This window comes from Plectropomus leopardus, chromosome 24 (assembly GCF_026936395.1).
Source record: "Plectropomus leopardus strain MGB_pleo_1.0 chromosome 24, ASM2693639v1, whole genome shotgun sequence".
NCBI classification, from domain to species: Eukaryota; Metazoa; Chordata; class Actinopteri; order Perciformes; family Serranidae; genus Plectropomus; species Plectropomus leopardus.
In genome coordinates this window covers 14,131,063-14,145,000 of record NC_142199.1, presented here as the reverse complement: position 1 = coordinate 14,145,000, position 13,938 = coordinate 14,131,063, and the positions used below count along the sequence as shown (strand labels likewise).

Genomic DNA, 13,938 nt, shown 5'->3' with positions numbered 1-13,938 from the left:
TGAGCAAACTAAGTTGATTTCTTTCAAAAACATGAAAAGAAGGCAACTAGCAATTTGATAAGAAATGACACAAGAATTACCAAAATGTTTGGAAATTACCTTAAAATTAGCAATAAAAAGGGGAAAAACGCAATGGCCTGAAGACCTTCATGTTTTTACACATTTTTAATAATAATTTTCTAATGATTCTCTCCTGTCTTTTTAATTTAACAATTTTTGTGGTCATTTATTGTCACCCTTTACTAAATTCTTGCAATTCGTAAGACACATCATGCCAAGCTGCTGATTACGTTTCAATTTTTTACCATGTTTTTGACAGAAAACCAACATATTTGCTCAGGTTTCTGAATTTTTAATTGCTTCTGAAAGGCATCGCAACACAGCACAAGAGAACTGATGTCGATCCAGGTTTCAAAGGGTTAATCGCTGAATTTGATTCCTGTGCACTCAGTGGCATTTACCTTTCATTCATACACCGCCTTTTCCACCACTCCTCATCATAAAAAACATTTGACCACATTTAGACACTTTAGAGAGGTTCTGGGCATTTCCACTGAGCTTTTTATGCACAAATTTAAAATGTGCATAAAAAAAGGCAGATGGAAACTTACTTTTACCAGGTGGCCTGAAACAAAATTAATGATAAAGTTGCTCTGTAACTGCTGGGTGTAAAAAAACAAAAATCAAGCCAATGAACAACAAGTTTGCCATGTCAACTTCAAAGGTGATTATGTTTTGTCAAAGTTTCTGCTGCACCAAAATTGCAAAGAAAATTAATTATTGCAGGTTTAATATTTATAACCAGGAAATACCAGGTGTAAGCTGTGTTCTGAACTGAGCTATAAAACTGACAGAACTAACATTAGCTTGCAATTACATGACCTGTTTAGTTTTAGGAGTGAAAGATGTGATAGAAAATATGGTAGACATGTTTAATAATATCTCAAAATGACCCATTGTACTTCAAAATGCAAACCGTGAACCCGTGTCCTCGCCGTTGTGAAGGTATTGCTCTAAAAGCAAACCTGTGGCTTGTCCGTGTTTTAATTCTATCTCGCCCTTAAGTGGTATCAACTTTCACTGGAGAGATCTTTTATCATTCCTGTTCAAACTGCGATTTCAAACAACCCTGAGCTCTCCTTTCATCCAAGCGAGATGGAGTAGATATGTGACCATTATCTGGATTCGGTAATGTGCGCTCTGGCTCTTCAGGGGAAAAAGCACTGTGTGTGTCCTCTGTAGGTCTGTGGACTACAGCACAGATACACTTCCCCTCACAGCACCTCCTCCTGCTCTCAGCGGCCCTCCTGATGATCTGCCACCACTAATGGACAAACCGTAAGCACATGCAACATTGACAGCTATTGATCATCTTGTCTGAAGCTTATTCTGCTTTTCTTGCTCAGACTATTTGCGTTTGTTTGTGTTCAGGTGTGAAAGCTCAGGTGTCCAGCTAACACCGGAGATTATCAGAGCCGAGTTCTTGTCGGGGAAAGCTCTGGTCTCAAAAAGCAACCTCACCAGAGGAATGACAGTCAGGTAAGTCGACACAATGATTACCTATTTACTTCCCATGCAATACATAAGACAAATGTTCAAGCACCAGATGTAGATATATTGGAACGTGTTGTACTTTTAGTTCCTCAAAGCTAACATGAAGTTAATAAATGTGCGAACCACGTACTTGGAGTTCCTTCCAACAAAAGCTTCCTGGGAGCTGGAACACTCTGCATGATGCGACTTTTTCACGACAGAAAAAAGTCAGACCCTTTTTTATCATTGCTTTTGAGCATGAATCAAGATTGTGTTTCAGGTTTCAGCCTTGCACAATTCTAGCAATGACTCATGATTGAGGATGAACAGTAGATGATCTCAGTTAACCCCTTGAAGCCTGAAAAGACATCAGTTTGCTTGTACTGCAGTCAGATGCCTTTTACATGCTTTTAAACCTTTGAAACCTGAGCAATAGCAAAAAAGGGAAAAATGTCCAGAAAACAAAATAGTATTATAATAATTGTTATAATTATCATTCACTATTGTTTTTCTTTTCTTTTTCTTAGTTTTTTATTGGCTGAATTTTAAGTAATTTTCTTGTATCTTGTAACTTCTTTCCATGTTGTTTTTAAAAATATATCAAACCAATAAGCTCAGGTTTCAAAAAGTTAATGCTCTTCATTTATTTCAGTAAAACTTTTGCATTTCCAAACAATGCATAACGCTAAGCACAAAGGAAAACAGTATTGTCCTTCCAAGCTGTGCAGCGTTCTGCCAGATAATATTAAGTGTTGGCTGTTTATACATTGTAAACTCACAGTACAAAAGCTGACTCTTACATTTCTGAGTCAACACGACCTTGAACACATTGACAAGGAGCAAAACAGTCCCGACTCACGGCTGCCAGAGGAGACTGACCGTTTAGATTTAACCAAAATGAAAAGTGTACATTCAAGCATGATTTAATGCTGTTTTGGATGACTAAAAAACATGATTTGCATTGGGAAATAGCCAGAAATATTGTTTGCGGACAAACAACAACATGATGTGGTTTTCTTTATCTTGAAATTTAAATGTTGAAAAAAAAAAAGTGTTTTGAAATTTGATTGCTGCATTTTAGTCAAAACAATAATAAACACTACTGCTTTTTGGAGCTGAAATTGACAGTGGTTTGGATGCTTCATGCTGAATGCTGAATGCTAAATCGGACTCTGGTTCTTCAACCAGTTTTTAATTCCTCGGTTGGCCCATGTGTAACGCTAAATGCTCCGTCACAGGCACCAGAGGGAGCTTCAGATGGAGGCGACCTACAGCTCCCAGTTCAACCAGATGGGAAAAAGAGTGACGACCAGGTTGAAGCAACTCGGAGTCACTGACAGAACTTCACCAGTAGAGTAGTGGGAACAGGGAAAACATCCCCCACACACTTGCAGAAACACACAAAAACCTCCAAATAGGCTCTGCACACACACACACACACACACACACATACACACACACACACGAATAAACACAATCGCAGGACTACAAACAACACCCATCCCACTCACCTGTCCGACACTCTGCATCGCCTGCTTTGCCACTTCTGTAAAATAAAACCTGGTTACTTTTTCGCCCACGGTTAAGCCGCCTTCCCACCTACTCAAAATTACCAGTAAGCTCTCCTCCTGTGCTCTCACAAAGCCTGGAAATTCGTTATCCCTCCACCCACACACACATCCATATATAAGCTACATCACATTACTGACAACAGCTTTCAGTTAAGAATTCTGCATCTCTGTACTGTAGTTTAATGGTGTTGTAGAAGATTTTTTACACTATGTATTATTATTATTAAACTGTATTCCACTGCAAACATATTTAATCTTTGGTGACTGTTAGATATGATTGACACTTTTTAATTCAGATAAATTTGCAATTAAAAATCACATGCTTTCTATTGCTTTTAGTTGTGATTTTTGGCAAGATTTCCATTGTTTAGGTAAAAAAAAAATAGTTCTAAAAAAAGATTTTTGTTTTATTTAACTTCTAATTTGTGTAACCCCTCACTGATCCGCCAGTAAATGACTGGGTATTATTCCTACACTTTTTATTAGGTACACTAATTCTCTTTTTAGAAGTTCATATTAATTTGACAGTAAAAAAAAAAAGCTGCTTAGGTCAGAATTTAATCATCAAAAGAGCTGACATCCCGTGAACTCACCGGGCTGGAGTCCAGCGCAACATGTGTCCCCTCTCACCTCTAGAGGGAGCTCCAACTCTGTGAGTTTTACAGTAAAATCTTTCCTCATGTATTTGTCCTTCACTGAGTGTGTGTGGACTCACTTAACAGCAGTGGGCTTTAGAAAAATACAGTACTTACATACTTTATGAAAAAAAGGTAACATTTTTTAGACGTGGGGTTGGACCCACACAGGAAGCCTTTAGCCAAACTCTTCACTGTCACATCACAGTGACATGACGGTAGAGGGTGGGCTTTAAACGACAGGGCTCTTGTTTTCACTGCAGCATCTAAAAAAAGGGAGGTTCCATTGAGAAATGAATTGTATTATTAATGCTCGTGTGGTCATATTTTGCACATTAGAGCAGGTTGAGAATATTATGCATAAAGAGAATCAATACTGTAGCTCCATATTTAATCAAAGCAACAGCAATGATATGCATTGAATAAATAATAGACAGTGTAATAATAACAACAGGGATGTGTGTGAGAGAGAGACAGTGTGTGTTTGATGTGTGTGAAGAGACATAGAGTACATCTGCTTGCGACTGTCAGTTTGTTTAATTCATTCACTCAGCATCTGCCATTTACAGTAAAAAAGAAGAGTTAGGGGTCAGGGTTAGGGTTTGTACTGTTCACGCTACCGTAAATCTGTAACCCTCTGAAACCTGGATTGACAATATTTTTTTTTTGCTGTGTTCAGATGCCTTTCTCAAGGTATTTAACCCTTCAAAACTTGAGCAAATTGGTGCAATTTATTTGAAAAAAAAAAAAAAAACACAAGGAAAAAAAAGGCAATGACCCACTTGGAAAGAAATGTCCCAAAAATTTCAAAGAATTAGTTGAAGGTAACAACAACGTGACCTCAAAATTAGTCCAGGGGAAAAGGAACGGGATGGAGTCAGAAAAACATATTAAAAAAACGACTTTAAATTTAAAGTAATGTTAAAGATGTGAGTTTTCTTATACCTTTTTTAACGAATTTCTAACAGTTTTTTTGACCATGTCTTATTAAGTTGCTTATTGCCTGTTTCACAATTTTTGAATGAAATTAAACCAATTTGCCCAAGTTTTAAATTGTTAATGCGGCATGTTTTTCCACTGTGACCAGTTCGTATAATTAAGATACCATACTGTACCTTACCATACCGTACCATACCATACTGTGCCATATCGTACTGTACTGCACTGTACCTTACCATACTGTACCATATTATACTATACCATACTGTACCATATTATACTATACCATACTGTACCATATTATACTATACCATACTGTACCATATTATACTATACCATACTGTACCATATTATACTATACCATACTGTACCATATTATACTATACCATATTGTACCATATCCTACTGTACTGCACTGTGCCATACCATACTTTACCATATCCTTTCCAGGAGGAAATACGTGTCTACATATCTTTTCTCATTCCTATATGACTCCATAGTAAGACAATAGCCTCGCCTAATTGACATGTTCTTCACAATGACCTGACCATCCTGAAAAAGCTTGAAAGGTAGGGCAGAACGACGACAAGAGGTCATTTGTGAGACAAAGTGTCAACCACAGTGACCTACAGCAACAGACGAGATTGCAACTTTTCACAGCATCCTTTTTACCCCGACCCTCCCTCGCCTTTAAACACACTCCGTCCCTGGCTCACATTTTCCTTCTTCCTTGTGACGGCTTTTAACTTCACACTTTTCACTGAATTACTCCCGTAAACTTCTTGGGGGAGGAAATTGTGTGGAAAAAGTGTTGCGGGTTTAGTAGGTTTTCCCTCAGAGTAATGGCTCCTCAGAGATACTACATTCTCCCTGAAATTCTTTGACTGGCAACCCGGCAACTTCTGTCAAGAGCTGAAATGCATTTGGTCCGACTTTGAACAACGCCGTCCGTGTTTGGAAAGTCTTCAAGAAGAGCTTTGAATGGCTTCAAGACCTGATTTGTTTAGCCTTGAGTATAAAGTACTACCTCTTGAGGGTTTTAAAAGGAATACAGCCTATTTCTTAATTTTTTTGAGAGAGAAAGAGAGAGAAAGATGAAGGAAGTGTGTTAAAATGTGCAGAATGGTGAGGTCAGTGTGTATTAGAGAGTGTGAGCCAGTGATAGCAAGCATAAAATCTCCTTTATTTAGATGTTTATCCAATACAGTCAACTCTATTTAGAATAATAACCCTGACATCTTCACTGACTATTTCTGAACTTCAGCTGAGGGTCACGCAAATGTGAAATCTTTTCTGCGTCTTGTCCTTGTTGATAAAGCAGCATAATGCCCATGGCGGTGGCAAGGTGCCCTGAACCATTCACAGAGCGGTATCACTGAAAGGGCTGTCTAAATTAAGCAGTGGCGCACTTCTACTTCTGTCAAAATTGGGTGCATTTAAGTGCAAGGAAGAAGCGAGCTGCCGTAACACGGGCATTTCTGTGAGTTACTCTGTCAGGCGGACTTATAATGGAAGCAGATCAGAGAAGCTACAACAGGTGAACTGAATCTTTGGTCGTGCAATTGCTGCTGCTTTTACTCCCACTCAAAATCAGAGCTCCAAAGGTTTTTCAGTGGATTTCTTCGACATATAATTCACTCCAAAAAGTTTCATAAAGGCTCCAATTGCAGATGCTAGATGTCATTATGCATGAGAGTATATTTATACAGTTCCACTAAAGGACAATACTAGTTTATTCTTATAAGCCCACAAAGCCAAAATAAAGTATTTCTAATCTGGTCCATACAAAAATGATAACACCATAGAAATGCAGGCTCATCATTTTTGAGAAAATGGCATGTTGAATTTGCGGGCAGCTTCAAAGTTTGCAAGGAAATAGTTTTGTTCCAGCTGCAGTTTGTTCATTTGAACAAGTCATAACTTCATTTGCATATATTTTCTTAAATCTATTTAGTGTCATACTATGATTTTTGACTTCATCTCTATCTTCTATTGATGGCAAAGCATTTCAGCACTTCTGTCATGACTTACTATGTTTTGTCTTTCGTCAGTGTGTGTTGTAATTTTGAATTGTGTCTGGATGGATGCCTTGTCTCGTTACTGCAAAACAAATCTTTCTTCTGGTACAAATAAAGTTACCTGCAGGTAGACCAAAGCAAGAGAGCTACATTAAATGAAAGCTAACTCTGAGTTAGCCACAGTTTGCTAAAACAGCCAGGTTACCAGGCCTTCTCCCTCTCTCTCTCTCTTTTTTTTGCTGGCTGTTATATGCAGGGCTCCCACACATTTTCATGATAACATTTAAAAGTTTTCCATGTTTTTTAAGTAAGTTTGTCTGCGTTTTTTGGTGTTTGCTTTGTCTTTCCATAGGTAAAACTACATAGACGCTAGTTAGGTTTTTTCCTGGTAGAAATATGCTGTAGAATTCAGAGAAGATGCACTAAATTTGATTTCTTCTGCACCCTCAACCTAGACTGAATGAGTGATTGATGAACTCTTTAAAATTTACCCTATTGCATTACTTAAAAGTGAGAGTCGATTAAAAAAAAAAAACAAAACAGAAAAAACATTACTACAGTCCAGGGAAAATGAAAAACCAGAATCTCAGCATCATAACTTAGACCCAGAATGCTGTGTGATATTTAAAAAAATGACAATGTTGAGTCTTTGCCACTCACGCACTTATCACTGTGGTGTGAAAATGCCAGAGTTGTCATCTCCTCATAGACTGCAGCTTTTTAAAAATAATCTTGTGAAAATCATGAGTCACCTTTGAGTGAGCTATACAGAGGTGATGCTGTTTCTTTGTTTGACGCATTTAAGCTCAAGTTATTATGTTGAATGAAAAATGAAAGTGTGAATGGATTTTTGTTATCTTGTCTGCAGGCGTAATTACCTTTCCTTTAATCATCATTTATAGTTATTTCTTGATCATACTAATCCTTCTTGTGCCTCTTTACTCGTCTTATTCTATAAAAATACATCAGAACTTCTACTTTGAACTCCGTCTTTGTCCTACAGTCGCAGAGCATATTCTCCACCTAAATTGCACTAAATAACCTTCATCACTTGTGCTTGCAGTGTTAATGCGTTGTATCTTGAAATGTCAGTGTTGTGACATCGCCCCAAGCAATGAAAAATCTCTGTGTTCTGAGTCATCTCTGAGCACTGTGGTGGCTTGTCTCTGTTAGCTTTATAAAGTGATTACTGTTAGCCTCCACTAAATGGCATCAGACTGTCAAAAAACTACAATTAACTGCAGAACAGCAAATGCAGTGAGCATGTTTAAAGAGTCGGGATGGATTGTGAGATGCCAGAATAAATGAAAGCCCTGGTCTTCAGCTGATTGGAGCTCGAACCAGTCGCTGTGCTTTCCTCTCCACGGTGGATACGGCACATTAAGAAATCTCCATCTCTCATTGAGGAAATATTTCCCCCCCTGCCACTGCATTAAGGCAGAGAAGCAGAGATGTGATGGAATAGATTCTTCACTCAGCCATGCTGCTGGGTGTCTTCGGGGAGGGAAACGAAGAAAAGACGCTATCAAATGTTTAATTCAATTTCCAGAAAAGATTGGTTTAAAATTAGCCCCGATTTGGCCAAGAAGTAGTGCAGGCCATGGCTGAGCAAGAGGGGGATAGTCTCAGCTGAAGGTGAACGGTAACCTGTAGGCTCAGTCGATTCACCCAAACAACATTAGCTTTACCTTTGGTAAAAAAAAAAAAGATTTGGATGGTCTCTCTCAAACCCTATCTGACAGGATTTACTCCAAGAACCTGCAGATCACAGAGATTACTGCTGGGTGTTTCTTAGGCTTAAAATCTTAAAAACAGGAGGATCCAAAAGGGAAAAACCAGCAGGCAGATGTCACAATGCTCAAACACAGAGGGACTAATACTCTGGATTCTTAGAAAAACTGCTACATGGAATCTGGTTACTCCTAAACACAATTTTGTATCAAGGCTGAGGGTTTGTTTGCAAGTCCGTCTCTTTGTAAACATGCTTGAGCTACAACTCTTGGACATTAAATAACAAATACTCATGCTGTGTGTACATATGAGCTCGACAACTGAAGCAGTGGTAAAGGATTATGTTGATTCTACACTTTAAAAAATAAACTGTTTGTATTAATTTACAAAACAAAAAGTGTCGGGGCTGCCTTAAAATTTTAAGTTGAATGAATTTGAGAAGACAAGTTAAGATCATTTTGTAATGATTTAACTGTTATTCTCAGATTCAGTCAACTTAAAAAGACAGATTGAGATAATTCTGTAATTATTTAATTTTTATTCTCAAATTCAGTCAATTTAAAAAGACAAGTTTAGATAATTTTGTGAGGATTTAACGTTTTATTCCCAAATTCACTTTACCCAAAAAGACAAGTTGAGATAATTATGTAAAATGTAACTTTTATTCTTAATTTAACTCATTGAGATAATTTTGTAAGGATTTCATGTTTTGTTCTCAAATTCAGTCAACTTCAAAAGACAAGTTGACGTAAGTTTGTTATGATTTAACATTTATTCTCACTTTCAGTCAACTTAAAATGACAAAATTAGATAATTTTGTAATGATTCCACTTGGATTCTCAAATTCAACTAACTTAAAAATTTAAGGCAGCCCAGATTTTAGCTTTCTAAATTCACCACAAAAGTCTGTTTTTACAGTGTAGACACTTACAGTAGTCGTAGTTCTTGAAAACTTGCCCACCAAGTGGCACTGCAGTCCCCACGACTACTTTTTTCCACATAGGTGAGGCCTGAGTCCTTTTTTTGTATATTTTCTGTTGTTGGTCTGTAGTGGATCTAATTCAGGCTTTGACAGACCAGAAATACGATTCATATCAATACTGGGAAATGCATTTCCGAACATGCACTATCCGAGAATCTGAATCTGGAATGCTTGTCAGTTTGATTGGCAGCGAACAAGGCCGGCTACATAAAGAGCCGTTCTTTAATTTCAGGTTGTGAGGGGTGAGCACTGTAGCATTAAATAGGCCACCGACACAAAACGGGGACCACATAAATCCCCCTGACATTTCTGCGGACGGAAATACAAATGTTTATTTTTGATGGGGGAAAAAAACAAACCGCAAATAAAATCCTATTTTGTCAAGGAGAGTGGGCAGGCCGTACCTTGGATCGAGTTATTTTGGAGCATGAATAAAAAACAGTGACTGAGTCCAGGAGGGCTGTAGATCCAGCAGCTTTTAAGGTGGATTTGATTGTGCATTCATTTATTTAAACATCTTAGTCAGAGATAAGAGAAGATTGATTAAGTATCTTTTTTTTTTTTATCTCAGTTGTGCATCTATGTCAAAAACTATTCCCCAAAGAAGGAAATTGGAGCTGTTTAAAGCCGTTTTTCTATGAATGCATTTTCTCCTTAAGTGGACTACATTATGGGGTCAAGACCCAAATCACTGCTGCTTGTGGGCCTGTGCAGTAGTCCCCCCTACCTTATTAGAAGACATCTTGTTCTTCTGGCATTATATGTATCAGTGCGCTTGTGAAATTGCAGGTTCGTCAAAATAGCTGCACCTCACGCCCTGACACTATTTCCTATCTATTTCCTGCACTTGGTAAATGAAGTGATTGTGATTCAGAGTGGGCCATGTGCTATCCTTTTTAAACGTTTTATGAAGAAAGCGAGAGGGCGACTGGGAAGCAGTGAGAGGGACACAGCTGGAAACAGAGAGGAAGCAGCAGCACACATAACACACAGAAATCTACCGTAAAATACGATAATAAAACATCAATGTTTGCATTTACTTTAAAAAACAAAGTGCTTCGAAAGACAGTTAATGTGACTTAAAATGTCGTAACTATTCTAGTTTACAAATGGACTCTTTGTACCTGCAAAGCATTAAAGCGTAATGGTGTCAGCAGACACTTCAGCGTATAGATATACAGCCACCTGAAGGAAACTGTGAGATCTGTTTGGTGCTCTTTTCCTTGCCTAAGATGTCAATGTAAAAGCCCCTAGGGTAATGTTTTCTAAATGGGATTCTATAGCTTGATGTCTGAACCTGTATATTATTACCTAATAATCGAGTAGTTACCTTACAGATAGGGTAATGTAATATAAATTTGATAATTATAATAATTACTAGAAAATGCCTTTCCTGCAGAACGTGTGTGGATGCTTAAAGCTGGAATTAATTCAAAACCATGAAAATGGTGAAATATATTGAGTGCTGGGAAAATTTGAAAAAGTGGCAGAAATTAAAGCTGAACTACTTTAAACTGAAGAAGTGATGAGTTGATCTGGAGGAAAGTCAAAGGAAGAGGTTGTTGTTAACTGAAAAGGTTAGAGAAAAAAAGAAAATGAAGATTTGGATAACAATAACTAAATGTTTACAAGAAGCAGTCTAGTCTGAAAATATTTTTACCTGACAAAATGACCTCCTCCATTTGAATGACCTATGCTACATTTAACTACATTTATAGATGAAGTAGTCTATTCTAGTAGATATTTGTACCTGACAGAATGACCTAGTCAACATTTAACTACATTTATACAGGTAATTTTCCATTCTGACAAAATGACCCACTGCACCTGTCAGAATGATCTACGCCACATTTTCCTACATTTACACAGGAAGTACTCTATTCTGTGAATATTTGTACCTGACAGAATGACCTAGTCCAAATTTCATATCCTCCTTCATCCATCTCATACATCCGCACATCTTACTCCTCCTTCAACCCCAAAAAGATGCAGCAAGATTTAGGATTAACTTGAGTTTCATTTCTTCTAAAACCACATTTAAGAAAATGACACTAAATCTACCTTGTACCTTACAGAACGGCCTAAGCAACATTTCACTGTATTTATACAGGACGTAGTCCATTTTGATAGATTTTTGTACCTGACAGAAGCTGAAATGACATTTTAGGAGTAAGAAATGAAACTGCAGTTGGAATGGTGTTAGAGGAGTAAGATATGAGAGCAGTTGAAATGTCATTTGGTGAGTGAATGGTTAAAAAGTTGAAGTAGTTCATGCAGTGAAAATGCGTATGCAATTGAACTGTCAGTTGACATGCAAATTGAACTCTACTGTCCTCCAGTGTCACAGTATCGTCATCACATTCTGTAATATCTTTTGACATCTTTTTAAATCACGGTCAACAGAAGAACCTGTATTCTGGCACAAATGCTGCACCACTGACAGGGTTAATTCTTTCAAAAGACCAAGAGGATTGGATACATTTATACTGCTCTTATGCTGCTTTCAGTGCCGTTGTAGTGCAAGATAATTAGAAACCCTAAGTGGTCTTAACACCAGTGGCGTTCTGTCAATTAAAGTCAACCCTCAGTGACTGAAGTTGACTCCATCCACCGTTTCAGCCAAATGACTCCAATACTCAAACACGCTCATAATAATACCCTTTCAACAACAGTTACCATTGCATGAGTGCTACAGGAAAAGGTGTTTTTTAATTTAAGACACAAAACAACACAAGACAATCAGAAGGGTGGTTACCAGCTGCTTGTTTACCGCTAATTAGCCTAGTAACCACGGCACAAACACAGTGAGGTAAGCTTCGCAGGTTTCAAGCCATCGATCCAATTACTGAGCTGGAAAAGCCCATTGTAGCCAAAAGTGTTCCCAGTGTGTGTTTGTAGTACTATAACAATGTTATTTAAAAAAAAAAAATCTGTTTTCATTTAATTTCTCTGTATGCAGGCCAGTTCCTTTGAGATTGAGCTCGCTTTCAAGGGAGACCTGGTCAACACAAGAAAATGAGAGAAAACATTGTAGTCAGTGATTCGGGAGCAATTTTCCTCATCAAAACAGCGTGTTTATTCTGCCAGGTCTTCATTACACGTGCCGTACATAATAACACTGTGTGTTACTGCCTAACAGATACCATGGGATTTTAGGAATCCTTTCAAATACTTGCTTTACAGTATATTCTTTGCCACCGTCGCAGACATTTGAGTTTTTCAAAGAGCTTGCTTACGCACATTTTAATCTGCTTTTTTTAAGAAAAAAAAAAGATGCTAATCTGTGTTCAGTTTTTTGTTTGGGGTCTCTAGTATTGCTGCATTACTTTTGTGACCAGGCAGGGGATGTGTGGGGTTAGCTGAGTGTGGTAACACACACCACCACAGCATGTTGGAGGTGTAACAGCACAATGTGTATTTTCTGAGAATGTTTGTGCTTGCTGCCAGATGTTGCTGCTTCCAGCTGCTGCTGTTGAAAGAGTACCCGTTGTCAAGATTAATTAAGCTTGGCATAAGCAGATGAATCCTCAGCACATATTCATCTGTAAAATACAGACATGTCATTGTTTTGGAAGTTGAATGTTTGAGGAGTACTGCAATTACTCTTCAAACATTCATCTTGAAAAAGCAAGGAAAAATATCACATTTACTAAAACTGTTTCAGTGAATGATCATTATTTTTTAAGAAGTTTCATTTGGCATGATCCTTTCTGAGTTTTTTTTTTGTCGAACGCCTGTTTGTTCATATTTCAAAGGGTTAATAATTAAATAATGAGTACAGAAATATACCCTTTTATTGTTTATGTCAGAGAGTGTGTGCATCTATTGTGCACCACCTCAGACTACGAGTCTGTTTGTACCACTTTGTAGTTTTCCTCTGGTACATTACTTGAAATAGTAGTTTCTGTACAGATTAGAAAATCAGGGTAAAAATATTTTTAAGATGAAACCATTTTTCCTGATAAAACTTTTCATGGTTCGTACTTCACAAAACTTTCCTTTGAATAATGTTAATTGTAGTTAGGGATGTCAGTTTCAGTTAATTTCACTCATTTACACAATGAGTCCAACAGAGTGAAGGAAAAACAGCCATATCCTCACTGTAAAGAATTTCACTGAAAAATAACAGTGAAAGCAGCACAGACAGCAGCACTGTACCGTCATTTTGCTGCATTCATACTATGAAAAGACTTTACAAGCTAAAATTGTTTCACAGAAATACAGCTTATTTCTGTATTTCTACAATCTACAGTAAAATTTATGACTTTTTTTTCAGTTGTAGCCAACTTTGTATGTGTGTTTGTATCTGTTTGTATTGTCGGTTGTAATGTTTTTATGGTGTGTGATAATTGTTTTTAGTGTTAGGTGTTTTGTCTGTTTTGGGACTGCAGATGTAAACTAGCTAAATCTGGCATGAATCTTCTCTTCTCATTTTGAGATGAATGTTTTTATGCATGGTCCTTGCTTAATAGACATGAAAAATAAAAATACCTGCAGCGCAGATGCAATATACTGTTATTTTACAGTAT

The 13,938-nt window shown here is 37.5% G+C and overlaps 1 protein-coding gene across 4 annotated transcripts in view; it reads left to right on the top strand.

The window, feature by feature from the left end:
• cfap221 (cilia and flagella associated protein 221) overlaps positions 1 to 3,431 on the top strand; it is a 32,352-nt gene extending 28,921 nt beyond the window's left edge. For all 4 annotated transcript variants that reach the window (XM_042513268.2, XM_042513267.2, XM_088074815.1 and 1 more), the window contains 3 exons: positions 1,243 to 1,338; positions 1,432 to 1,539; positions 2,772 to 3,431. In XM_042513268.2, the coding sequence (XP_042369202.2) occupies positions 1,243 to 1,338; positions 1,432 to 1,539; positions 2,772 to 2,892 (325 nt within the window). In that variant the 3' untranslated portion in view covers positions 2,893 to 3,431. The remainder of the gene's footprint in view (positions 1 to 1,242; positions 1,339 to 1,431; positions 1,540 to 2,771) is intronic.
• The last annotated feature ends 10,507 nt before the right edge of the window (positions 3,432 to 13,938 follow it).